Raw genomic sequence first — 25156 nt, 5'->3', positions numbered from 1 at the left:
AGTGGTGTCGAGTACAGGAGAGTGGTGTCGAGTACAGGAGAGTGGTGTCGAGTACAGGAGAGTGGGGTCGAGTACAGGAGAGTGGGGTCGAGTACAGGAGAGTGGTGTGGAGTAAAGGAGAGTGGTGTGGAGTAAAGGAGAGTGGTGTGGAGTAAAGGAGAGTGGTGTGGAGTAAAGGAGAGTGGTGTGGAGTAAAGGAGAGTGGTGTGGAGTAAAGGAGAGTGGTGTGGAGTAAAGGAGAGTGGTGTGGAGTAAAGCGGAGTGGAGTTGTGTAAAGCGGAGTGGAGTTGTGTAAAGCGGAGTGGAGTTGTGTAAAGCGGAGTGGAGTTGTGTAAAGCGGAGTGGAGTTGTGTAAAGCGGAGTGGAGTTGTGTAAAGCGGAGTGGAGTTGTGTAAAGCGGAGTGGTGTTGTGTAAAGCGGAGTGGTGTTGTGTAAAGCAGAGTGGTGTTGTGTAAAGCGGAGTGGTGTTGTGTAAAGCGGAGTGGTGTTGTGTAAAGCGGAGTGGTGTTGTGTAAAGCGGAGTGGTGGTGTGTAAAGCGGAGTGGTGGTGTGTAAAGCGGAGTGGTGGTGTGTAAAGCGGAGTGGTGTTGTGTAAAGCGGAGTGGTGTTGTGTAAAGCGGAGTGGTGTTGAACAGAATGGAGTGGAGTAAAGGAGAGTAGAGTGGAGTATAGAAGACTGCTGTTGAGGATTAAATTAGGGTGGTGTGGAGTGGAGTAAAGCTGAGTGGAGTAAAGCAGGTAGGATTGGAGTAAGCAGAGTGGAGTGGAGTTGAATGGAGTGAAGTAAAGCAGAGTTGATTGGAGTAAAGCGGAGTGTTGAGTGGAGTGTTGAGTGGAGTAAAGCGGAGTGTTGAGTGGAGTAAAGCGGAGTGTTGAGTGGAGTAAAGCAGCGGGGCGTTGAGTGGAGTAAAGAAGCGGGGCGTTGAGTGGGGTAAAGCAGCGTGGCGTTGAGTGGGGTAAAGCAGCGTGGCGTTGAGTGGGGTAAAGCAGCGTGGCGTTGAGTGGGGTAAAGCAGCGTGGCGTTGAGTGGGGTAAAGCAGCGTGGCGTTGAGTGGGGTAAAGCAGCGTGGCGTTGAGTGGCGTAAAGCAGAGTGATGTGGAGTAAAGCCAAGTGGCGTGGAGTCGAGCAAATCAGTGTTGTGTTGCGTGGTGCTGCATATAATGGAGTTGCACTGCGTATAATGGAGTGGAGTCGCATAGGGTGGAGTGGCGTTGCTTAGAGTGGTTTGGTGTTGCGTTTGGTGTGGCGTTGTTTGAGAGAAGGTGGGTGTAAAACAGATGCGAAGAGGAGGAGAATGGGAACAGGAGAGAAAGTATGGAGAGAGTGGCTAAGAGACAGAATAAGAGTAAGTGAGGGCGAGTGTGAGGAGAAATTAGGACAGGAGTGGAAGAAAAATTTGAGAGGAAAAAAGTGTGCGAGGGAGTAAGAGAAGAAAAGAAAGAACGGATCAGGTGAGAAAGCTAAATAACATTTTTTTTAAAATAGGAGGGAGGCTATGTATATTAAGTGTGGTTACATCATGTGGACTCCGAAGCAGGGAAAGCATAGTGTGTACTTTTCATACCTACTTTCTACTCTTGTCTCAGTATAAATGTCAACGTGCATTGGTGCCTCTAATTGGTGCCACAGAATATTGCTAATGTGAAAGAAAGGCATCAGCGCTTCACAGAAAGCAGGCCTTGTTTATGATGCTCATCCATCTCCTCCACTGGGTTCCTCTGTGAGGCAGGCCCTGTGACCAACTGGAAGGGAGGGGGGAGGGAGAGCAGAGAGAGTAGGTAGAGGGGTGCAGGAGAGACAGGAGAGTGAAATCTTACCAGCGGGCTGCTCTGGAAGGGTGCTGCGTTGATAGAAACTAAGAGCTCATAGAATGAGCTCATGCCCTGCTGTACTTCCTGGAGACTAGAGCCAGTCCACCGCTGGGGTAGCTGGGAGTAGCAGGACAGGCACAGACAGCAGTGCCCCCTGCTCTGAGGCCTGGCTCTGCTGTGAGGCTGGCTGGAACCTGCTGACTGATTGGGAGGGAAAGAGAGAGCACAGAGAGTGGGATGGAAGAGCTGGGAAATACACAACCATAAAAGTGAAACTAGCGCAGCGCTGATAAAGTATGTCAACAATTATTAAAGCATGCAGGGTGGGGGCCAGGAATTGTTAAGTGCAGGGAACTGAGCAGGCACCCTCTAGACGCTCTGATGAGCCGGATACAAATGCTGTGTGTTAACTAGGAAGTAAAAAGTGTGCCTGGAACAGCAGAAAGGAGAATCCTGTTTAAGAAAATAGTGCAGATAGCGTAAATGAAACTGAGTAAAAACACATGTAAAAGAGCCAGTCCTCGTGGAAGGTGACAATAGGAGACAGGGATGTACTAAGGAGGGACTAATAAGCCTATTAACAAATGATGTCAACACTTACAAAGGACAGTCACAAAAGCCAATACAAAATAGGGGCGGAGAGTGGATGCAGCTTCAAAATACAAACCCCAATACAGCATGTCTCAAAGAGACAGCGCAAGCACAGTCTATGCGAGACCTAACAAGTACTGGTAACACACAGACAATGGGAGAGAACAGGGAAAATGGACAACTGACAATGAGATGGTAAACAAGCAGCAAAAGGTAGATGGTGTTGGGGGGCGGCCCAGATGGGCTGCAGCCTGCTGGACACCATCGGGGTTATTGTGCTCGCCATTTGTGAGACATGTCAGAAGTTTTTTTTTGGGAAGGGTCTGCAGTGGTTGGGCTAGGAAGTGAGAGCGAAGCAAACTAGCAGCCAGAGAAGATTTATGGCCCTGATGAGGGAGAGAAGCTATGCACGGAGCTGGAAGGGAGGGGCCCCGGAAGAGAGACTCTGGAAGCGAGGCTCTGCAAGTTTGAAGTGAATGCGCTTGACCTGTTGCTGGCGTGATACCTTTACAACGTGATTAGATGTGTAATAGTCTCTGGAATCATTGTACATGAAGTCGTATTTATGAAGTTCTTACCTTAGTGATATGCTCTGTATTTAAGACAGAGCTCTCCTCGCTTTGGGGCCTTGAAATGGAATGAAGCACTATCCATATGATCACCAGCATCCATCTCCTAACAGCATGCTTCTGTGTAATGCATGGAATGCCCTTCCTATGCGCTCACGGGGGGCTTCAGGAACCAAAAGGGAGGAAGGGGTTAAAGGTGGGTGCATGGTGGGAGGATAACTGACTGAGGGTAACAAAGACATATCCCCCCTAAAAAGCTAACTGTTTTGGAGAGACAATGTGGCATAACATGAAGAGCTGTGGACTTTGAAACTGGGCAACTTGGTTTGAGTCTCAGCTCCTTCAAAAACATAAAATGCAGACACATGTCCAGTTTAAAAACTTTTGTTAAACAATGGCGAAAGCTTGCTATTTATTGATGCCTTAGTGCGATCTCAAAGGAGACGGCAGGCAGATGCAGTGCAGCGCAAGAATATTTGTGACAACAAAAAACAAGCAGCGACAGGACGGGTGGGAGGTCAGGGACAGCATGGGAGATTAAGTCAACTAACACTTACTAAAGACATTAGCAGCTGGGAGCAGCGACGGGCGGCGAAGCTGAGCAAATGCCACCACATAAGCGCAGTGTAGTCGTAAAATAGAAAAATAACCTTCAATACAAAAACACAAGCTGAGGCAATACAAACAAAAAAATAGTGCACACGGAGTAACATAAATAGCAATAAGAGTAAAAGTATATGTAACAGGGACAGTCCTCATGGGAAGTTCCAAAAGACCAAAAGGAAGGATTACTAAGCATATTCACCAAACAAAAGCAGCCATTTACAAAGAGCAGTAAGAAGAACCAATGAAAAAGATGGGCAGTGATAGAAGCCCACATTGTAGATAAAGCATGTCTCGAAGAGACAGAGTGCATGCGCTGCTTAGGCAAGACCTAAAACTCGTAGGCTAAATAAGGGAACAAAGTGCCACATGGTGTAGGAATATGTAAGGGGCACCATAGGTGCCTGCCAGGTCCAGTGTCTGGGGGCCAGCTACAGGCCCCCAAAGTCCCTTTCCGCCTCCCTGTTCATGGCGGGTTAACCGCCATGGACAGGCAGGCAGAAAGGGACATTGTAATACCTACTGCGGTGCCTGGTAGGCGCCACCACCATTGTAGGGACTACGAGCCGCTCCGCCGTACCAGCGGGTTCAAGGAGCCCATCTGATGCGTGGCAGTCGATATTCATGACAGCCACACATCGACCCACCATCATAATATGGCAGGCGGTAAAGTTGGTTATGATGACGGGAAGACTGCCACCAAAAGCCTGTCGGTGGTGGTCTCCCCGCCATTTCAATTGGGCCCACTATACTTTCAGGCTAAGGTGCCACATAAATTATTGAAAAAAGAATGCTTGCTTGTGTCTGGACAAAGCTATACTTCTATAGAGAGCTCAAATAAGAGCGAAACAAGCGCCAGGGGTTGCTTTTATTAATTCCAGGATGGATTGGATGGCAATTTACCAATCCAAAAGTGTTATATTGTACCTGGAGTGGTAAAAGGCTTTTGTCATTTTTCAGTGCATCATGGGTGGCACGTGCTAATTCTATGCTTAAAGACTTTGCTGTAAAAATGGCAAAGGCTTTGTTCCTTTCTAGCATGGCATGGTTGGCACTGAACTAATCATTAAAATCTCTGCAAAAAAAAAAACAGACATTTGAGGTGAGCAGATTTAGAGTGTCGGAGGTGTTGTAGGGTACCTTATATAGGAGTTGCACCCACCAAAGCACAGGAACTTCCCAGAGTTCAGCCCCGGGGACTTCATCCCCCAGGGCCCAGCGACTTTTGTAAATGGGGAAGGGGGAGGTGGGGGCACGTAGCCCCCTCCCCGGCTGATATTGGCCACGGGGCCTCATCCTAGAGGGCCCGGCGGACTAAGGGTGGGTGCCCTGGTGCTCACCCAGGGCACCCACCATATCCTCAGTGGGGGCCGCGGGGAAGACCCAAGGCCTCCGTGGCCCCAGCCGGCACCTCGTACCCAACGGGAGCTCACATTGCTTCCACCTGCAGGGAGCTGGTCCTGGGGGCTGGGGTCCCCAGGGACATTAATGACTCCCCAGTAGCATTAATGGCTCCGGAAGGGGTGCCTTGTGGATCCCTCCCCATTGTGATTCCGGACAGGCCAAAGGGGATTGGGACTCCAGGGTCGAAATCGGCCTGGAGAGGGGAGCTGCGTGCCCTCTCTCCGCTTTTTTTATCTGTTTTTTCTTTTTACTTCGGCTGGGACCCGGAGGATGGAGTCCCCACTAGCTAAAATCTGCCCAGGAGGTCACCTGCCCCCCTCCCAGTTTCAATAATGTCGGCCCGGGCATGGGGCCCCCGGGGACAAAATTAGCCCAGAGAGAGCATCTGTGTGCCCCCTTACCCGTTTTTTTACCTCAGTGGGGTCCTGTGGATGGGGTTCCCAGGGTAGAAAGCAGACCGGGAGGGGGCTGCTTGATCCCCTTCCATATATTGATCCTCTCCCAGTTATATTAAGGCTAGGCCCTGAAGGCAGGGGTCCCGAGGCAGAAATCAGCATCTGACAGAGGGCCTTGTGCACTCCCTCCCCCAACATTAATATAATTGATTTTCCCAGGATCTGGCCAACCCGGAAGGCAAAAAAAAGAGAACACAAGCGCAGGAAACCACGCTTGTGTTTTTAATTTTTATAATATGGCCAATGATTCATGGATCCGCCGCTACTTCGTGGCTAAATTAAAATTACATTTTTTAAAAAGTTATTCCTACCCGGCCTCTTGTCTTTTTAAAAAAAAAAAAATTCCTGGAACTCAAGCGAGTCACAGTCCCAAGACGGCTGCCACCACTTCCTGGTGAAGTGGTGATAACCAATCATGGCATTGCTGTTGGCATGTGGATTCACGGATTCACCGTGGTGGAGCTGTGTCCCCAAAACTACTGAACAGACTTACACCAAATTACAAAACAAACACTCTTTCTGGACCAAGACCTAGCTTTCTGCCAAATTTGGTGTGATTTCATTCAGCGGTTCGGTCTGTAGACGTGTCTAAAACCCCTATGAGAAATTGCATGGGGAAAACGTGTTTTCGGAGCCCCCCCTTTTTCTCAGCCCCCACTTGACCGATCACTACAAAAGTTTCAAGACAGCAGCTGAAGTGACTGCCAAACTAGTTTTGAAATGTTTGTGAAGATTCGTCAAACGGGGCCAAAGTTATTAGAAAAACAAAAAAAAGGTCTTTAGGACCTAGTTTCCATAGGAAGAGCGTTTTTTGTCGAGTTGGAAATCTATTTCATGCAAGCACAATCAGCTAGTTTGCACAGCAAATATTTTGCAAGCACCTAGCCATCACAATAAAAGTGTAAGGAGTCTAATTTTTGAGTAGTTATTCATTCCCTTTCTATACATATCGGATGAATTATCAATCTTTTCCATGATGGAGGTATAAAATCAGAATGCTAAACTTACAGCATAGCGAATATACAAGATAACTCCAAAGGTTGGGATCAAGTTTTATAATGTTGATAGGCAAGCCATTTGAGGGTCAACTTTACATTATCAGTGAAGTGAAGCCATCTTGCGTTATAAATAATGATGTGTTAAAATACGGTTATCTATTTGTAAGTGGTGTACTATTACCTGCAAAGAGACCTTTAACGTGTGCTTCCCATTTCTCGAAAGGAATAAAACATTTTTTGTTGGCCTGTAAGCATTTGTCCAAACCCAGTATTAATATTCATTCATGCTTCATGTTGATGATGTTTTATCTCCCTGAGCGCTGATCTGCAATGATGTTTTGCAATTATGTTTTGCGTGTTTAGAATCGCGTATAGATTAGTGCGTTTTTTTCAACATGTCGTAATACTTTCCAGCACAGTTGTTTTGCATGTCTAATTGTCTAGTAAATGGGAGTGCTGGTGTATAAACCAGTCCTGCTTGATATATAGTTGTCCACCAGGTTTGGGGTTAAGTTGTTCAGGACCTTGTCCAGGATATACTTCCAGTCAAGGAGCCAATCATTAATGACATAACTATATTCCTGGGACTCAAGTTTTTTAACTATACATTTTTAGTTAATCAACTGAATTAGTTTTGAGTTTAAGTCTCCATTCCATCGTCTGATTCTATTATTTATGGATGTTAAGTTAACGTCGTTTGGCTTTGTGCATTGAAGGAATAAGTCATGCTTAAAAAAATATACTTCCTATGGATTATGGTTGCTTTCTTTTCTGTTGACAATCTCGTAGCTGTTGCATTGAGGGATGTGGGATTAGTGGATAAAGATGTAATCAATTATTTAGTGTTTCCTGTACTGAGTGTTGGTTGTGTCAGCCTGTCTTTCTCAGTTCTTTTGTTCAGTGATCTGAAACCCAAATCGTGTAAGTAGGTAAGTGCTTTTCTCTCAATTGTCTTAAGCATTCTCTTAAATCTTAATGTGTAAGGCGGGGGAATACTATACGCTACATCTGGTAGATTTTCTGCCAATTAATGGTATATAAATTGAAATAGCATATATTGATTAAAAAGTCTCTCGTCAAGATTATAAACGAGTTAGCATTATCTTTAATAATTTCTTCAAGATTATCATACCAATATGGCATCCTGTATGTCAAGTAAGGGGAAAAAGGCACGTTTACAATGAGGCGTTGAAGTGACGGTGAAAGGTTGAACCAATGAAGAATTTATTGGCAGTACAAATAGCATATAAGTGAAGTATAGACAGCCCAGAATACACCTCCAGATACCAATCGCTTTGCTTGGTATCCCGGTCAATATTCTCTCTTAGAATCTATGCATGTCATAGTGGCACCCCATTATGTGACAGCTACACCTAGAAACTGCATATACAATACATCGATGACACCACCACAGGAGTTCTTTCCGGGTTTTTTTCTCAAGTAAAACTGCCGAAATGTTTTTGGTATTAGTCCTGTATTTAAGGAACGTAGCTTTTATTTCTGTTGTTAACTAGGGTGAGTAAACCAACACTAGATCTGCCTGACAAACTTTGAATAGATGGCACTTTGAACGATGTGAAATTTGACAAGTGAAAACATGTTTTCAAAGATTCCTGTTGGCAGATCATGTGATGTTTAGTAAAATATGTAACTATATTGATGTAGGAAATGTGCCTCTCGATTCCAGTGATATTCCAAGAGGAAATTAGGAGTTCATTACACTATCATGCTTGAGTTGTATTGTTTGTTAGGAATAACGTTGGGACTTTATAGTCAACCTCCTAGTTGGGCCGATACTAGTGACATAAAGGCACGGTGATCTCCTGTCCCAAGTCTATTTGCTGTTACCGTCAATGTTTCTGGAGAGTCTGAGTTTTCCAGTCCTTTAACGTAACTGCCACTGTTCAATGAAGTCGAAAGAGGTTCTGTTATTGCACAGTTACCTTATAGTATGTAAGGGTATTTTAGTTATGCTACCTGTGAAACTTTGATTTCACATGTCTCTAAGTCAGTCCGTCTGGTCCTAATTTTTGAAATAATGGTTCCTGATGCCCAAGTTATTTGCAGGATGTTACTAGCCTCATGGTACTTCTGCAAAAGCTGTACTCTTAGCAAGGTGCTAGATTCAATGTCCTGAAGTTCAAGACGGTGCCTAAGTTGCTGGTTTAACATGTTGTGCTTTTCCTCTGAAGTCCAATTTTGAGATTTCCAGGTTACCACCTAGAGGAGCTGCAGTTAACTTGTGATAATCCTGTATTCTCAGTGGCGACATGAGTACAGGTGCGGTAACAGAATTGTTGTCCAGTGGCTGTAGAACAATTTCTTTGGATGTGATTATTGTATGTCATCTAACAAGAGTGTTGGGTTGATCGGTCCCCTTCGCCTCATTTGTCAAGAGAACCTCTGGCAGGTGGGCAATGATGGGTGCTTGTCAATTGGATTGGATAATGTCCTTGCTATATGTTCAAGAGTTTCTGAAATACCCTTTGCAATATCAGTAGTGCCTGTTATTTTGTCATCGATGTTGTGTGTAGGGTAATTCACTTCAGCTGAAGTAGCTGAGATCTTTGGTGCTTTTGCACCAATTTGGCTGCATGTCAAGTCCGGTTCGGAAGATATAGTGTGAGTGACAATAATTGGTATTTGATTAGTTTCGTCTTCTGTAGTAGTAAGTATGTCATTATTGAAATTCCCAAAGGCAACTTCAATAATATGCGGGGTTGGAGCAATTTATTTATTCACTGATCAGTTTGATCTACCTGTGTAAATAAGGAAAAAGTTTGTTGTTTCCAGAGGCAAAGGGGTTTTTAGTTGTTAGATCATGCGTGAAAGTTTCCTTCGCAATGATTATTTTGTTCAGTTTCCGTAATTTCTTTATGTGCCTTTTGCTCAGGTAAGGTTTGAATTCTTGTGTTGATAATTGTCTATGCTGTCAAGTGGATCATCAGTATTTGTTTGGCTATTACAAGCTGAAGGCACTAAGGTTCTGTCATGAAATAAGTGAGAAATCTATTTATGCTTAATTCCCTCTCCGACTCTAGATGACGACACTGTGGTAACTAGGTGGGCAACATAACTTGGGTCAGATGTAATCATAACTGCTCGTGTTATTTCAGTGACTGGATGATAAGTTAGGATCTTGCATTCGTTTTTCTGGTTGGCAAATTTTCCAGACATCCAAACGAAATTAGTTTGAAATTTTGTACTTAAAACTTGTTAGCATTGATTCAATGCTTACTAACTGCTCGGTAATAATCTGTATTGATTTAAGTTCTGTACTTAACATCCAGCCAGAATCCACTCTGTACATTAATCATTCATTGTAACCCCAGCCATAGCTTTCATCACAGTATATTCTGTCTACTTCACTCTCTCTGGCTCATCCCCATTGGCATTTTTGAGGGGCATCAAAAACACTATGTACAGGAATTACCTAAATCATCACTGCCCAGTTTTAAAGAAGAAATTCACCTTTTTAAAGCGTAATATATTAGTACAGATTTTACTCTTAATACAAAGGACATCATGAACTAAGGAAACTAACTTCAGCACTGAGGAACAGTAATGCTTTTTTGCAGGACTTACTGAACCATAAAGCACCTTTGGCTCTTTCCGACATCCACCTAAGATTCAGAGGGCAAGATCTATTTTGAGTTTTCCTCAAATCTTAAACCCATATTGAAGTCTGATCCGGAGAGGAGAAGGGTTCTTCACTGACCTGAAAGCCTTCGTTATTTCGTTGTTCAGTTCTTGTGAGTACAAGTACCAAACATCGCCGTCTCCCTGCCATTCCCAGCGGAGTTCTTGAGGGTTGGCACTTTCTACCTCTTCAAGAACAGGGCTTTTCTTTGCTTGCACAGGACTAGCAGCTTCACCTTTACGCTTCCGTCCAGTACCTAAAAAATATAAATAATATGGTGAGTCTATGCACACCTGTAATAACCAACTCTACAAATAATGTTTGCAAGGTCTAAATCACAACACTAGGTTGTCTATCCACCATCATTGTATGGGTGCCCATCATACAAGTGCTGGTGTAACTCAGTTAAGGCAGTCAAGTACAAGGTGCTATTTTTATTTTGAACTTTTATTTTGCATTTTCGGAAAAACATTGAACATAAACACTCAGTGCATATCATGTGCAATCAGCATGTCCCACATCTAGCCTCCCTGAAACCTACGAGCTGTACAAATAAAGCAGTAGTACACACACCAAGTCCACAAGCGAACCGTACCTATGCATCATTGGAATCCGCACAAGGTGACCCCATCAACTACTCTCAGTACATACTTTCATGCATCTTGTTCACTCTGGTCAGTGTCAGAGTCTGGAGCCCCATATGTTTTTGAACTCATCCATCAGGTGTCGCCAGGCGGCAACAGCCGAGGGTGCCCTCTCATCAGTACGAGAGAGACGTATGTGATGCTCCAGTGCAGTCCACTATTACCAACACATCAAGGACCCAGAGGTCAACACTTGGAACCCGGGATTCCATCCAACCTATAGCCACCCTGCGCCAGGCCAAAAGCAACAGTAATTGCAGAAATTTGTAGGATGTTTTGCGTCTCCCGGGCCTCTTCACCATCCCCAGCAGGCACGCCTATTGTGTGCAGGGAACAGCCACACCTGCGGTGCCCCAACCCCCCTTGGGACCATCACCATTCAGAATTTATGTACCTCAGTACACATTTCATTGCCGGAGTGGGATCAATTCTATGAAGCTGAGCGGGAATCATGTATGTGCGGTGCAGAAAGTAAAAGTGCAGCAGTTTAAACCTATTATTGCAGGAGATCCCTTTCACCAGGCCGTATTCAAGACCCCAATTCAAGTCCTCGAAATGGGATCCCAATTCCGTTTCCCAAGCCGTCCTCCCCCTGTATGGAGATTTGGAGAAGTCTCCCTTAAGAGCCTTATAAACAAGCATTTGCAATGCAATAGGTCTCGCATTTACGTGAGTTTGAGCTATTGACATTGTAAATGACAATGCCTTTTATTTATGTTTTGGTTTTTAAAACATAAATAAAAGGCATTGTCATTTACAATGCCAATAGCTTAAACTCGTGTAAATGCGAGACCTATTGCATTGCAAATGCTTGTTTTCGTGGGTTTTCGTTTTCACTTTCCCGCAAGAGTTCTCCAACTTTTCTTTCTGTCGCTCACTAGGTCTTTCCACCCTCTCTTTTATCCACCTACCCTCCCTCCCTCATTCACATCTTCTCACGTTCAATGTCTGTCACCTCCATCTCTTCCGTTCTACTTTCCGCTGCCATTGCCACCCTGCTTACTCCCCACTGCCTCCCACCCCGCGCACATTCTTCTCTTGTACTCTTCTCACTCGCTGTCCTTTCTCCATCTCCATCCTTCTCTGGTAGCTCCTGTGCTCCCTCTCTCACGTGCCATTTTTACCCACACAGACTGCGTCGAAGCGCTGAGAGGTGCGGGTGGAAGGAGGACCAATGAGGAAAAAAATGATGGAAGCACCAGCGAGTTCCATGTCACAGCAATCGATTGATGCTGTCTGGGCCACTTCTGGAGCACCCCTTTGCTTCAAGGGCATTCTGTCACCCCTAAATAACAGTAACCGGCCCATCAAAATGTATCATTCATTAATGTATGTGTTTCTGTCTGTGACGCCGCCATCTGACTGTACTTGCCTGACGGTGTCTATCTGCTCAGCAGCATATACCCAGCCTACATTTCTGCTCCTGTACCATGTTTCCCGAGGTTCCTGAGTCCACCCCCCCCCCCCCTTGAAATCAGAGTAGATAGAATCAAGCCATCACCAGCTAGATGGCAAGCTAAAAAAAAAAACACACACAAGAATTCTCATGCCCTCTAATCCTCTGCTGCAGCCCTGCACATGTAGCAATCCCCTCCATGGTCTCGCCCCTCCCCTTCACACCCCCAACTCCCCTTTGCTTCGTGCTGAGCGGGGGCCTTACACCTCAGCTTGGAGCGCTCTTTAATACATGTTTGGGTGTGTGATACTGTTAGAAACGGGGGTCTCTAGTTGGCAAGGGCTTGCACCTTTGTCCAAGTAGGGACCCTTCTTCCTAGTCAGGATAAGGGAGTTACACTCCTAAAATAACCCCTGCTCACCCCCTTGGTAGCTTGTCACGAGCAGTCAGGCTTATCTTAGAGACAGTGTGTAAAGCATTTGCACAAAACCAACAGTAATACAATGTAAGCACTACAAAAGGACACCACACCAGTTTGGAAAAATATCCAATATTTTTATATACTTAAAACAAGACCAAATACGATAAAAATCCACAATACAGTACTTCAAAAATAGTTACTTCTAAAGATGTCTTTAAATTGCAAAAATACGTTGAACAGTTCGTACGAGTCGGTAGCTCAGTCCGAGCCTACCACTATGCTGAAAACAACAGAGTCTCGCCGTTCCCGCTGACCGCGTCGGTACGGGCCAGCAAAAGCGTGAACAGACTCGTTAACAGTAGCTTTCTTAGTGCGGTTCACACGCGCATGCGAGTCGATCTTGGCATCCGTCGCGGTTGCGATGCAAAGTGCAAGCGGTGCGAGGTGCGGTGTGTTCTCGATGCGGTGCGAGCAGCGGCTCGGTGACGAACGTCCAGACGACGTCGGTGAGACCAAGGCTTGCGGTGCAGGGCGAGACGGTGCTCAATGCGTTACTGGCAGGTTGCGATGCAAGCGACAGAGCTGGTTAGCAGAAATGGGCGCTGGCGGAGCCGGACAGCTGTGCATGACGAGGCGGTCACGGGTGTCGAGCCAGCGGCGATTGTGTTGGTGAGACCAGGCCAGGGAAGTGAAGCGAGGCGGTGCGGCCTGCGGTGCCTCTCGATGCGGTGCAGGCAGCGGCTCAGTGACGATCGTGCAGACGGCGTTGGTGAGACCAAGGTGTGCAGTGCAGGGTGAGACGGTGCAGCCTGCGGTGCCTTCAGGACACAAGGCCAGAGACGGAGTTGGTGACAGAGTCAGTCGCCGTTCCCTCTTCTCTGTGGCCACTGAAACAGCAGTTCCAGGAGCGGTACCCAGAGGTTGGTGAAGTCTTTGCAGTCCCTGAGACTTCTTAACAGGAGGCCAGCTCGGTTTCAGGCCCTTGGAGATACTCAGCACAAGTAGAGAAAGTTCAGTCCAGTCCTTTCACTGCCCGAGGCAGAAGCAGCAGCTGCAGGCCAACCCAACAAAGCAACAACACAGCAAAGGGGCAGTACTCCTCCGGGAGGCTCTTCCAGCTCTTCTTCTTGGCAGGTTCCTTGATTCCAGCGAGTTCTATAATTCTGGAGTTTGGGTCCCCCTTTTTATCCTCAATTTCTCTTTGTTCTCTGAAGGCAGAGAGGCCTTTGCGTAGCCCAAACCAGTTCTGGTCAGTCCTGGAGTACTTTGTTGACAAGACTCCTCCTTTCCTTTCAGAGTGCAGGGTAGAGACATCAGACGCACCACAGGAGGTGGAGCCAGCATTGTGGAGGGAAGGCACAGCCCTCTTCAGGTCCCAGGTACAACTCCTTTCACCCATCTACATGTAGATCTTGCTATTCAGTCCTGTGCTGACTCACCCTGTCTCCTGGAATCCCCCAGCCCCTGTCACTCAAACTCCAGACAAGGAATACACAACCTAGCAGAGGCAGGCTTTGATGGTTAGACAAGAAAATACCTACTTTCTAAAAGTGGTATTTTCAAACACAGAACGTTAAAGCCAAATTCACTAAAAGATGCATTTTATCATTCTGAGTTCAGGCATACTAAACTACTTTCTACCATGTTCCCTGGGTTAGTTAGGATTATAGGATGTAACAATCAAACTGCCCATTCTGGCCTATGGGAACAGGTAGCCTTGCAATAGTGAAAAACGAAGTAGGCTGTAATTCACTATCAGGACATGTCTCACACACCAGGGCATGTCCTACCTTTCACACACAATGCACCCTGCCCATGGGGGTACCTTGGGCCTACCAGAGGGGCGACTCACATGTAGGAAAGGGAAGGTTTAGGGACTTGCAAGTGTGTGCACTTGCCAAGTCGACATGGCAGCCCGAGGCTGCGCACAGGCTCTGCAATGGCAGGCCAGAGTTACATTTTACGAGCTGTTTGCATGGGTGACACAATCCAGTGCTGCAGCCCAACAAAAGCATTTGATTTAGAGGGCCTGGCACTCGCAGTGCATTTTACTAGGGACTGACACATAAATTAAATAGGCCAATCATGGAAACACCAATCCATAACATATTTTATACAGGAGCACTTGCACCTTCCCACTGGACAGCAGTGAGGAAAGTGCGCAGAATCATTACACCAGCAAAAACAGAGTGAAAAACGGGAGGTCAGAAAGCAAAAAGTCAGGGGAAACACGCCAAAAGATGCCAAGTCTAACAGATTCCCTAGCTCAGGTTTAAACGCTGCAGAATTAAACCGAAGCACAGCGCCAATAATTGGTGTTTTAAGAAGACGCATCGGTCACTGTGACCCTTACCCCCTGAAAACTTGAGGCTAAACCCTATGAATTCCCAGACATGTCAACTGCAGGCTTAAGGGGAGAGGGGGTGGCTTAACGGCTAGAGCGGCCGACTTTGAAGCTGGGGAACCAGCCTAGAGTCTCGGCAGGGACGCTTAACATCCTGTGGTTGTGGGCACATCGCTTAATCCCCCCCCACCCGTGCCTAAAATGAATGTGTCCGTCTCTAATGTACCTGGTGCTCATGTAAAGTGTTCTGATACCTTCAGGACGAGTTTGCGCTATATAAAACTAAATAATAATGGAGCAATCAGGCTCCCGGATCACTGTTGTGGAAGATGGGAAGAGAGTAAAAGTCCTTAAAAGAGCTGTCCATCGCCATGTTCGCACCAGAAGACGATATGCTATACATATAGCTCCCTTTTATTTAAACCACATCATTAGCACAAAGGCACTGTAGGTTAGCTTTCAAGCTGGGGCCTCTGTGGTCAGAAAATGTTTGTACTGCGCCATATTCGTGCTGCTTCTGAACTTTATCTCCCTGTCGTCAGGCCAATAACATAAAATTAATGAAAACCGGAAGCTGATAAATAAAGAGCAGGAGAAGGTATTCCGGCGTTCCTGTGGGATTATCGACGACTTCCGGCCGGCACGGACAGCCGTGCTGGCAGAGGAAGCCCGTAGGAGCTGTACACGGTCTGTTGATGGTGGGTCTGTGGACGCTGTGGTGTCCTTGTCAAAATATGGACAGGGACCCACCAATTATGAAGGCAAGGGCAAAGAATTGCAGAAACATAAAGGAAAGAAAAAGTGCTTTTAAACTAGTTTGCTGTCACTGTTGAAGGAGGGAGAGGCTGGGTGAACGTTGGGGAAGCAGAGGAAGTGAGTCTGGGAGGAGGCTCACTAGCTGTGTGGAGCCGACGTGGCAGCAGGGGGATCTCTTATCTTTATGGGGCCATGTGTTTGACCCCATAAAGATAAGAAACTGCTTTGCAACAGCAGCAAAGCAGGTGAGCCAGTCCAGCTCGGAGAGAAAGGGCGTGAACAGAAAACCCTAATTTCCAATGGCAGGCCACCGTTTAGCATAAACGGTGACACCAGCCAATGGAAATGAGGGGCGGGGCTTAAAGCCCTCTTCGGAAAGTCCTCTCTTACAAAATCTCTCGCAGAGGCAGAGCAGAGCTCTGCCCTACAACACACACGCAAGACCTAAAAAGTGTGATGAGGTACCTACCCTCTCCCAATATAATCAGGACACCCAGTGTGGGTTTGAAGACAGCCGGCCGCCAGGTGGGTGCACCAGAACTCTCCGGCAGTGTTCTCGAGTTTGGCATAGAGAAGAAAGTGTCCCCTCCCTACGTTAGAAGTGTCCTATGCATCCTTCAAAGTAAAGAAGACTTCCCCCAGGTATAGGACCCCGCTAGAAGGCATCCCCCTACCTCCATCTGTCCGTGGACATACACCGCTCTATGGACCGAAAGGGTTCAAGCTCCCAGATCTGCAGTTCTCTATCGAAGGGGGGCCGACGTAGTACCTTCTTCACTGTCATCTCCCGCACCTGTTCCAAGTGCCAAACCAGGTAGGGGGTCTGCCCGTCAGATCTAGAGCCCCTCATCAGTAGGCACACCAAGGTGCCTCAGTCATACCCTGCAGCAACTTCTTCTCACAATTATCAGTGTCTTTTAACCATCGGCCGCATGTTGCAGGTGCGCTGCAAAATAATAAAGCTGCATGTCCGGAAGCACCATGCCCCCCTCCATGTCCTTCTTGAGAGCCAATAGGGCAACCCGACTGCACTTTTCCACCCAGACCAGGGAGATCAACAAGTGTCGAGGCCATAAAAGAAAGGAGCATCCAAAGGGAACAGGGAGTACAGTCAAGGCAAAAAGGAGTGAGGAGAGAGAACCAGCCCTGTCAGGTGCCCCTCTAGACAGCCCAGGCCTCTGGAACCTCCCCTTCACCCAGATTTGAGCCGTGGGGCCCGCGAACAGCAACTGCACCCAGCCTCGAAATACCGGGCCATAGCCCATCCCTCGCACGCAGCTCCGCCATGAGATAGCTTTCGATACTGTCAATTGGGTCAATCGATACAAGAGTCATGTCCTGAGCCACATTTATGGTCTCATGCAGCATATGCGCCATTCGGAGATTGCGAGCCGTGCTGCGAGCGGGCTAAAACCTGCAGTGGTCCTCGTGGACCAATCCACGCACCACCTGCTGCAAGTGTCTTGCCAGCAACTTGCAAAGAACCTTGAAATCACAATCGATCATGGTATGAAGGCAGTATGAAGGTGGGGTCCTCTGGCCACTCCCCTTCCCCCGGTTTCAGCATGAGACAGATGACACCCTTGCATATGGTTGGGGTTCAGGTCCCGACCTCCAGAGCCTCCTGGAACACCTCCAGGAGTTTCCCCACCAATTTCAGAGGATGCCTGCAGAAATTCATTGGTAAAGACATCGCCCCCAGGGGCCTTTGCTGTGTTTATTTCAAGCAAGGTGAGCTTAATCTTCTCCAGTGTGATCTCCTCCTCATTTTGCGAGAGACCAGGCAGGGCCAGTCCCGCAAGGAACTCTTCTGCCAAATCCAGGTGTGTAGGAAGGTGGAATCTGACTATATGGTTGCCCCCACTTTTTTCCTGGTGTTTGAATGGTTTTTGACTAGTCTGGCTGGGATCCTGCTATCCAGGACCCCAGCCTATCTGCTTACTCCCTTAAATGATTGGTGTGCATATTAGATGCACTAGTGATTGGATACTGTGGTACCTTATAAGCCCCTAGTAGATGGTACCTTAGGTACCTAGGGCATTGGTACTTCACAGGCCTACCAGGGGCTGCAGCATGTATTATGCCACCCCTGGGAAGCATCCACCATCTGACACCACAGGCCTGCTACTGCAGCCTGTGTGAGGTAGTGTTAGCACTCCTCACTGAGGTATAGGTTCCTATATCTCACCATACAAACACATATAAACCTATCAGTCACCCCTCTAGCAGGCCCTAACAATCCTGAGGGCAGGGTGCTTGGTTTACTATGTGAGGGGTGCTTCTGCCTGAGCAGGACCCCTCTGCAGCTGGCAGAGTCTATTCTCTGCTGCTGTTTGTGGATGCGGTTAAACCATATACTCTTAAGTGCATTATAACCTCGTGGTAAATGCTAACTTTGGAATGACTGCATCAAAACATGTCGTGTTTGGTGTCAATCAACTTGGAATCCTACCCCCACACCAGTAACTGGTGTGGGAGTAGGATCCCGCCCTTCTAGAGGGGACGACATGTACACCCTGTACTACACGATAGAAATCATCTAGAGCCCTGGCATCACAAAATGGATGCCACCAGCACAGACACCGGGCTGCCCTCCTGCTGCTGACCGAAACTCGCAGTGGAGGGAGCCCAACAAAGGGTTTCCTGTCACAGGGAGGTGTCACCACCTCCCAGACAGGATTTAGTGTATTGGAGCTGGGTGGGTGCACTCCTAGAGTGCTTTGAAGTCCTGCACTGGGGGAGCAGTAGGCTCCTCTGTGCATATGCCAGCTCAAACCGGTTCAGGGGCTGCTTGTCCCTGTCCAGGCACGAAACTGGACAAAGGGAAGTGGGTGTAACCACCCACTACCCTGGCCCTCCTAGAGGAGTGGCCATAGAGCTAGTCCCCCCCATCTTTTCACTATAAGATACCACACATTGCCAATGCAATTTAGATTACACCTGGACGACGCTCTACGAAGAAGAATTCTGGCCCTTCAACTTTCTACTACCTTTAGAAGACCGAAGGATCTCCCTTGGAGTCAAGGAGTGACTCTCCTGCTTGGCAGGCACCAAAAGGACTGAACAACGGTTGCAAACTTTACCGCTCCCGCCGGAGCCCGAAGTCCCTGCGTCCCCTGCAGCTGATTTCCTGACCTCTCGTCGGCCATTTTGAGTCCCCAGCGAAGCTGTGGCATCTGGACCCCACGAGTGACTAGGTACAGCAATACCAGGGAACCGTGCACTGATTTCGAGTGCAAGCCCTGAACGACGAACTACAAACTTGTGCTTTGGACCACTAAATGTCCAAGTCCCTAGCAGGTCTGGAACCCAAGATCAGCGGCATACCTCGTCCCGAGTGACCGTGGGCTGCTCCTGAAGTTTCCCTGCAAAGGCGTCTTTGCGGTTGCTTGCCCGTTGGCTAGTAGCCCTCCCGAAGACTTTCTGAACTGCTCCAAGGGTTCGCCTGGTTGCTCTGGGCCTGCCCTCACTTACCCTCGCTGGGTAAGTCCATCGGACCTTGCTGGTCTGAACCATCCAAGATCTTCATTCTACACGAGACTTGCAGTTGCCAAGGTTTGTTGGCTCCAATCCGAGTGCCGACACCGCCATCAGCTGCAGACGTCGTGGGACCCTCCAAATCCAGCTGCTGGTCTTCATCGATCTCTCCTGGACCACGTGGGCGAAGAGACAAAACACCATCAGCGACGTGAAGAGACTCGACAGTTGTGGTCATCTATCCTGAAGGCCACCGGTCACTGGCAAGTGACTCTGAACTCTGTCCCCTCAATTTCTAGGTCACCTGCAACTCCAATCCATCGTTGGATTTCCACGGACACTTCACCCGACGACACAAGCAGCAAGACTTCAACGATTCCCATTGAAAACAGCATCGCGACCCGACACCAAAGGACACCTCTGCACCCAGCTTCCCTGGGTGAGGTAACTCTGGCATTACGGTGCCCAAGTGTGCATTGGCTATCGAAGTACTTACCCTGTAAGTTGTTTGCTTGTTGTCCATTCCGAAGTGCCCTAGAACTGTAAAATACAAACCGCGACATTTGCCATTGAAACGCATTGAAACCCGCGTGTGTGTTTAGACACTGCATGCGTCTCCTGTGGGCTGATTACTTACCTGTAAACACTGCAGCAGTGAAGCCCCAGCGATTCCCAAGGCCCTAGGCCTCTTACTTTTGCAAGTCGAGTTTGTTATACCACTATTTTAGTATATGGTCTGGTACGCCCCTAGGGCTACAGCCAGATTTGTGCTTAATTTATTGAGAACTGTTGATCTTTTTAATGTTTACCTGGCACTAATCTCATAAAGAGATTAGTAGACTATATTTAGAAATAAATACATATATATTTGATATATATACCTGTGTGGTGTCTTTTCATTTGGTAATTCAATAGATTATAAGGTAAAACAAGCTGCTTTACATTCCTCAGAGACTTAGCCTGAAGGCTGCTCTCCACAGCTACCACTAGGATAGCTTTCTTTAAAAGGTTGTTGTAGGAAGGTGGATATCTGACTATGGTTACCCCCAACTTTTTGCCTAGTGTCTAGCTGGTTTTTCGACTTAGTTGGCCTGAGATCCTGCCATTCAGGGTCTCAGGCTGTCTGCTCTCTCTGTAAAATGGATTCCATGTACCCTAGGTACATTCCCAATTGGTAAGGATCACCTTATTGGACCCTGTACAGTGTACCCTAGGTACCCAGGGCATAGGTGTACCCTAGGCCTCCCAGGGGCTGCAGCATGTATTATGCCACCCCTGGTCTGGCCTTCCAATCAGACACAACTGGCTGATCACTCAGCTGGGGCAAGGTCGTGTAATCACCCCTTGCTTAGGTGTAGTATTCCTATACCTACCCTATATATAGACACATGTGTACCTATCAGTCACTCCTATGGCAGGCCTTAACAATCCTGGAGGCAGAGTGCTTGGTAACATGTGAGATGGTGCTCTAGCATGAGCTGAGCCTGTCTGCAGCTTTCGGAACCATGTCCTTATAGCTGTTCTATGATATAGCCTACCATATACTCTTAAAGTGCCTTATAATCTTAAACGGTTATGGTAACTATGGTTGGGCTGTATCAAAACATGTCGTGTAAGGTGTCTAACACTTTGGAATAATACCCCCATACCATTTCTGGTGATGAGGATATTATCCCTCCCTTCTAGAGGGAGAGACATGTTAAAATCATACTTTGCTGTGTAACCTCTGACCAAAGCCTCAGCATCACAAAATGGATGCTGCTGCCACGACACAAGTCTGACCTCCTGCAGCTGGGAGTGATCCCAGCCAGGGAGGCCTGGACAATAGGTTTCCTGCTTGGGGAGGTGCTAGCACCTCCCCAGACAGCCTTTAGTGTATTGGGGCAGGGTGGGCTGAAAGGAATGAGACATGCCTGGGGCACACAAGGTGTTCCTTGCATAGTCCAGTTCAAACCGGTGCTGGGGCACTCCAGCCCCAGCTCTGGCGCGAAACTGGACAAAGGGAAGTGGGTGTAACCACCCCCTCCCAGGTCCCACCCATAAGGCGTGACCTAGCAGGTAGCCCCAGCCCCCCAGATTAGTATAAGAGTGGGAGTTGGGCCTCAAGATTTTAGATTATCCTGAACCTGCAAAACTGAACAGAAACTCTGGACCTTCGACATTCGACGAAAGAAGAAGACTGAAGAATCTCCCTTGTGGCCAAGGAGTGGCTACCCTGTGCAAACAGGCACCATCAAGTGACTACCCTTTGCTTTGCGAAACGTTCGACGAGGAACCGACTGCAGAGCCCGACCAGAGCCTTGATTTCCAGACTTCTCCGACCCTCATCCACATCTGCAGCAGAGCTGAGATCCGTGGAGGCGACGAGCGACGTGGGACCGGCTACCTGGGAAAAGTGGCTAGTAACTTACAGCGCAGCTTCTGAGGCACCCTCGAAGTTGTGCACCGGGGATTGAGAAGCCCCAACCCCAAGCACCATCTGCACCGAAGATCAGCCCCCCACACTCCACGAGTCCTGCGTGGGGCCCTTCAGCATTTTCCTGCTTGCTGCGTTGTCCGGTTGCTTGCCCGCTGGCTGGTGGCCTTTGTGACGACGCTCCCTGAAATCTTCTGCGCTGGTTTGGCTCCTCCAGACTGGCTCCCGCTTCTCTGCAAAGAAGAAGCACCCCAGACCCTCCTGGTCTGCACCAGAAGCAAGTCCTTTGTTCTTCGTGGGTTCCGCTTGCCAAGGCCTGGTGAGTCCTAGTCCAACTTCGACGCCGCCGACAGCAAGAGCCTTCGTGGGACAGCTCGCCTCCTGGTCCTGGTCGTCCTCGACGCTTCCTGGTCCTCCTGGCTGCAGCGACAAGCTTCACCTTCACCTGCAACTCTTCACGACATCGCCTGGTTCCCTCCTGGTTCCACGTGGTCACTGGCTAGTGACCTTGACTCTGTCCCTTCTGCTTGCAGGTTTCTTCTCTTCTTGATCCCAGGCTTGGGATCCACCGGACACTCTTCACTGACTGCCTGTCAGCATCTTTTCTTCAGGCATCCATAGGAGTCGACGACGAAACCCGACGCAACTTCACCCCTATGCACCCGCAGCCTGTGGGCTAGGTAACTTGGGTACTCCGGTGCTCATCAGGATAGTGACTATCCTAGTGTCTAAGTTTCAAGTCTCAACTTCCTAGCTACTCCGGAAGTGTCCTAAATCTATGTAATTCTAAACTGTACTATTGCTAGTGACTTTTACGCATTACGCGTGAGTGTTTCCACTCTGCACACGAATCCCGTGGGCCTCCCACTTCCTATCCTGTGGTAGTCTAGTGTAGCCCCAGCGATTCCCTAGGCCTAGGCCTACTCTATTTCCGTGACAGTGGTTCTTATACCACTTACTTAGTATATGGTTTGCGTGGCCCCTAGGGCCTAACTGTATTACTTACCTGTGTGACTTACTGTATGCATTAATAAGACTGTGTTGTACTTACCTCTAATCTCATAAAGAGTGCTGAGGGTTTTCTTAGAATAAATACACTTTATTTTATATATATATCTGTTGTGGTGTCCTTTCATTTGGTATTCAAGGGATTATATATGGTATCACAGCTGGCTTCACATGCCATTCAGAGTTTAGCCTAAGACTGCTCTTGTCCATGCTACCACTAGGATAGCTGGTCTATAAGGTTGACTTTACAACCAATCACCATAAGGGTATTTGGACTGATATAAGGTGTACACTAGAACTAGTGACATCATACATCAGGCCAACTTCTCACATTGGTGGCAGCGGTGGGATCTGAGCTTGCTGTTGTAATACCATTGTAATCTTGAAATACTAAATTGAAAGATCACACAGATATTGTCTAGGTACATATAACATAGTTTAGTATACTTAAGTCCTACTGGACTTAGTAGTTGTAGGTTGAAGGGAGTAACACACCCTGACTACAACTACTAGAGAGGTTTAGTAGATACAACTAGTGTAGGTAGGTGCACACACCACACCCTCACTAGAATCATGCCCCTGGATGGAGATCACACTGATGCTCCCTCAGGAGAGGAGAATCCTAGACAGGTTCCCTCTAGGTATGATGCATTCACATTCCAGGAGATGAGACAATTGTGTACCTCCAGAGGAATAAAACAGGGTGCAAACCCTACCCTTAGACAGCTAGTGGAGCTTCTGGAGGCCTATGATGCTGAAAGAGCTGCCAGGGATGGTGCCATAGCTGTAGATAGGGGTCTACCCACCACAGAGGAGTCAGATGGGCCTTCAGATGGGGAGGTAGACAGCCAGGGCCAAGTAAGGAGACTTAGCCAGGCTAACCTAAGCTTACATGGGAGTTTGCATGGGGTCCCCCCATACAGACCCCCAAGTAGGTTTTCACAGAGAAACAGGAGGGACAGATCCCCTTCAGTGGAATCCATCCACTCCCATGTTTCTAGCATCTCTAGTGCTTCCTCTCACAGGGGAATGAGTTCACCTGAGAGAAAGGAGCATAAAGCCAGAATGAGGGAAGCTAATCTGAGGATTCAGAGGGAAGAAATTGCCCTTGCCAAAGAGAAGCTTGCTCTGGCTAGAGAGCAAAAATTGTGTGGGTCAGAACCCACTGGTGGCAGCAACATTCCTAGAGATAGGGATAGGTCTTATGACCATAGAAACCTAAGCAAGATAGTCCCCCCATATCAGAATGGGGATGACATCCACAAATGGATGACTGCTTTGGAGAGGGCCTGCAAAGTACAGCAGGTACCCCAAAGTCAGTGGGCAGCTATCTTGTGGCTCTCCTTTTCTGATAAAGGTAGAGACAAGCTCCTCACAGTCAGTGATGAGGATGCAAACAATTACAAAGTCCTGAAGAGTGCTCTGATAGATGGGTTTGGCTTAACCACTGAGCAATATAGGTTGTTGTTCAGAGACACCCAGAAGACACAGACACAGGACTGGTCTGATTTTGTGGATTGTGCCACTAAGGCTTTGGAAGGTTGGTTAACTGGCAGCAAGGTGCAGGACTATACAGGATTGTACAACTTGATTATGAGGGAGCAGATCCTTAGTAATTGTCAGAACCAGCTCCTCCATCAACACCTGGTAGACTCAGATTTGACCTCTCCCCAAGAATTGGGAAAGAGGGCAGATAAATGGGTCAGGACCAGGATTAGGCCTAAAAATCAGGGTGGTGACCAAAAGAAAGATACCACCAAGCCTCAAGAGAAGGGTGGGGATAAAGCAAAAGAGAAATCTTCCTCAGGGCCCCAAAACTCCACACAGGGTGGTGGGTCCCAAGCTCCCCCTTCTACCACAGTTAAAAAGCCTTACTGCCATGTGTGTAAAACACCTGGGCATTGGAAGACTGATAGCAGTTGTCCACAGGCTAAAAACAAAACTGTTCCTCCAACTACTCCTGTCACACCACCTATTACTGTCAGCAGTAATCCCCCAGGTGGTGGGAGTGCCCCCAAAAATTTGGTTGGGTTTTCTTGGGGAACACAGGGGGATCCTGGCTTAGCCAATTCCCCTGCAGCAGCTACTCTTGTCTGTGATGGTGGCATGGGGTTTGCCAACTTCACTGCCTGTCCCAACACTTTGGGTAGGTACAGACAGGAACCCTACATCAATGGTAGAAGAGCTGAGGCCTACAGAGACACTGGAGCTAGCATCACTATGGTGGCCCATAGGCTAGTTCCCTCTGAGCAGCTTTTGCCTGGTTTCTCATACCAGGTAACTAACATTGATGGCAAACAAAATAGTCATCCCATGGCAGAAGTATGTCTCAGCTGGGGAGGGGTCACTGGCCCTAAAAGGGTGGCAGTGTCTCCAACCTTGCCTGTGGACTGCTTGCTGGGGAATGACTTAGAACTCTCAGCTTGGGCTGGAGTTGAACAAGACACCCATTCCAAAATGGTAGGCCTTTCCAAAAAGGGTAGTGGGGTTGTGCCAGTCACAACCCCTGTCCAAGTAGCTTTCCTCCCTGAAAAGGTTGGAAGGGCAGTGGTAGCCACAGCCCAGGCACAGACAGACTTCCCTGTAGGGACTGACAGAGCCGTGACAGTCACAGCTCAAACC

At 47.8% G+C, this 25156-nt stretch overlaps 1 protein-coding gene across 1 annotated transcript in view; it reads right to left on the bottom strand.

Annotated features, from left to right (window-relative positions):
- Window positions 1-25156, bottom strand: part of PARP2 (poly(ADP-ribose) polymerase 2) — a 402899-nt gene that overhangs the window by 309123 nt on the left and 68620 nt on the right. The window contains exon 2 of the mRNA XM_085618532.1: window positions 10151-10328. Coding sequence (XP_085474658.1) covers window positions 10151-10328 — 178 coding nt within the window. The remainder of the gene's footprint in view (window positions 1-10150; window positions 10329-25156) is intronic.

Source organism: Triturus cristatus, chromosome 7 (genome assembly GCF_964204655.1).
Source record: "Triturus cristatus chromosome 7, aTriCri1.1, whole genome shotgun sequence".
Classification (NCBI taxonomy): domain Eukaryota; kingdom Metazoa; phylum Chordata; class Amphibia; order Caudata; family Salamandridae; genus Triturus; species Triturus cristatus.
The sequence above is the reverse complement of the archived record's forward strand: the minus strand, read 5'-3'. Positions and strand labels throughout refer to the sequence as shown.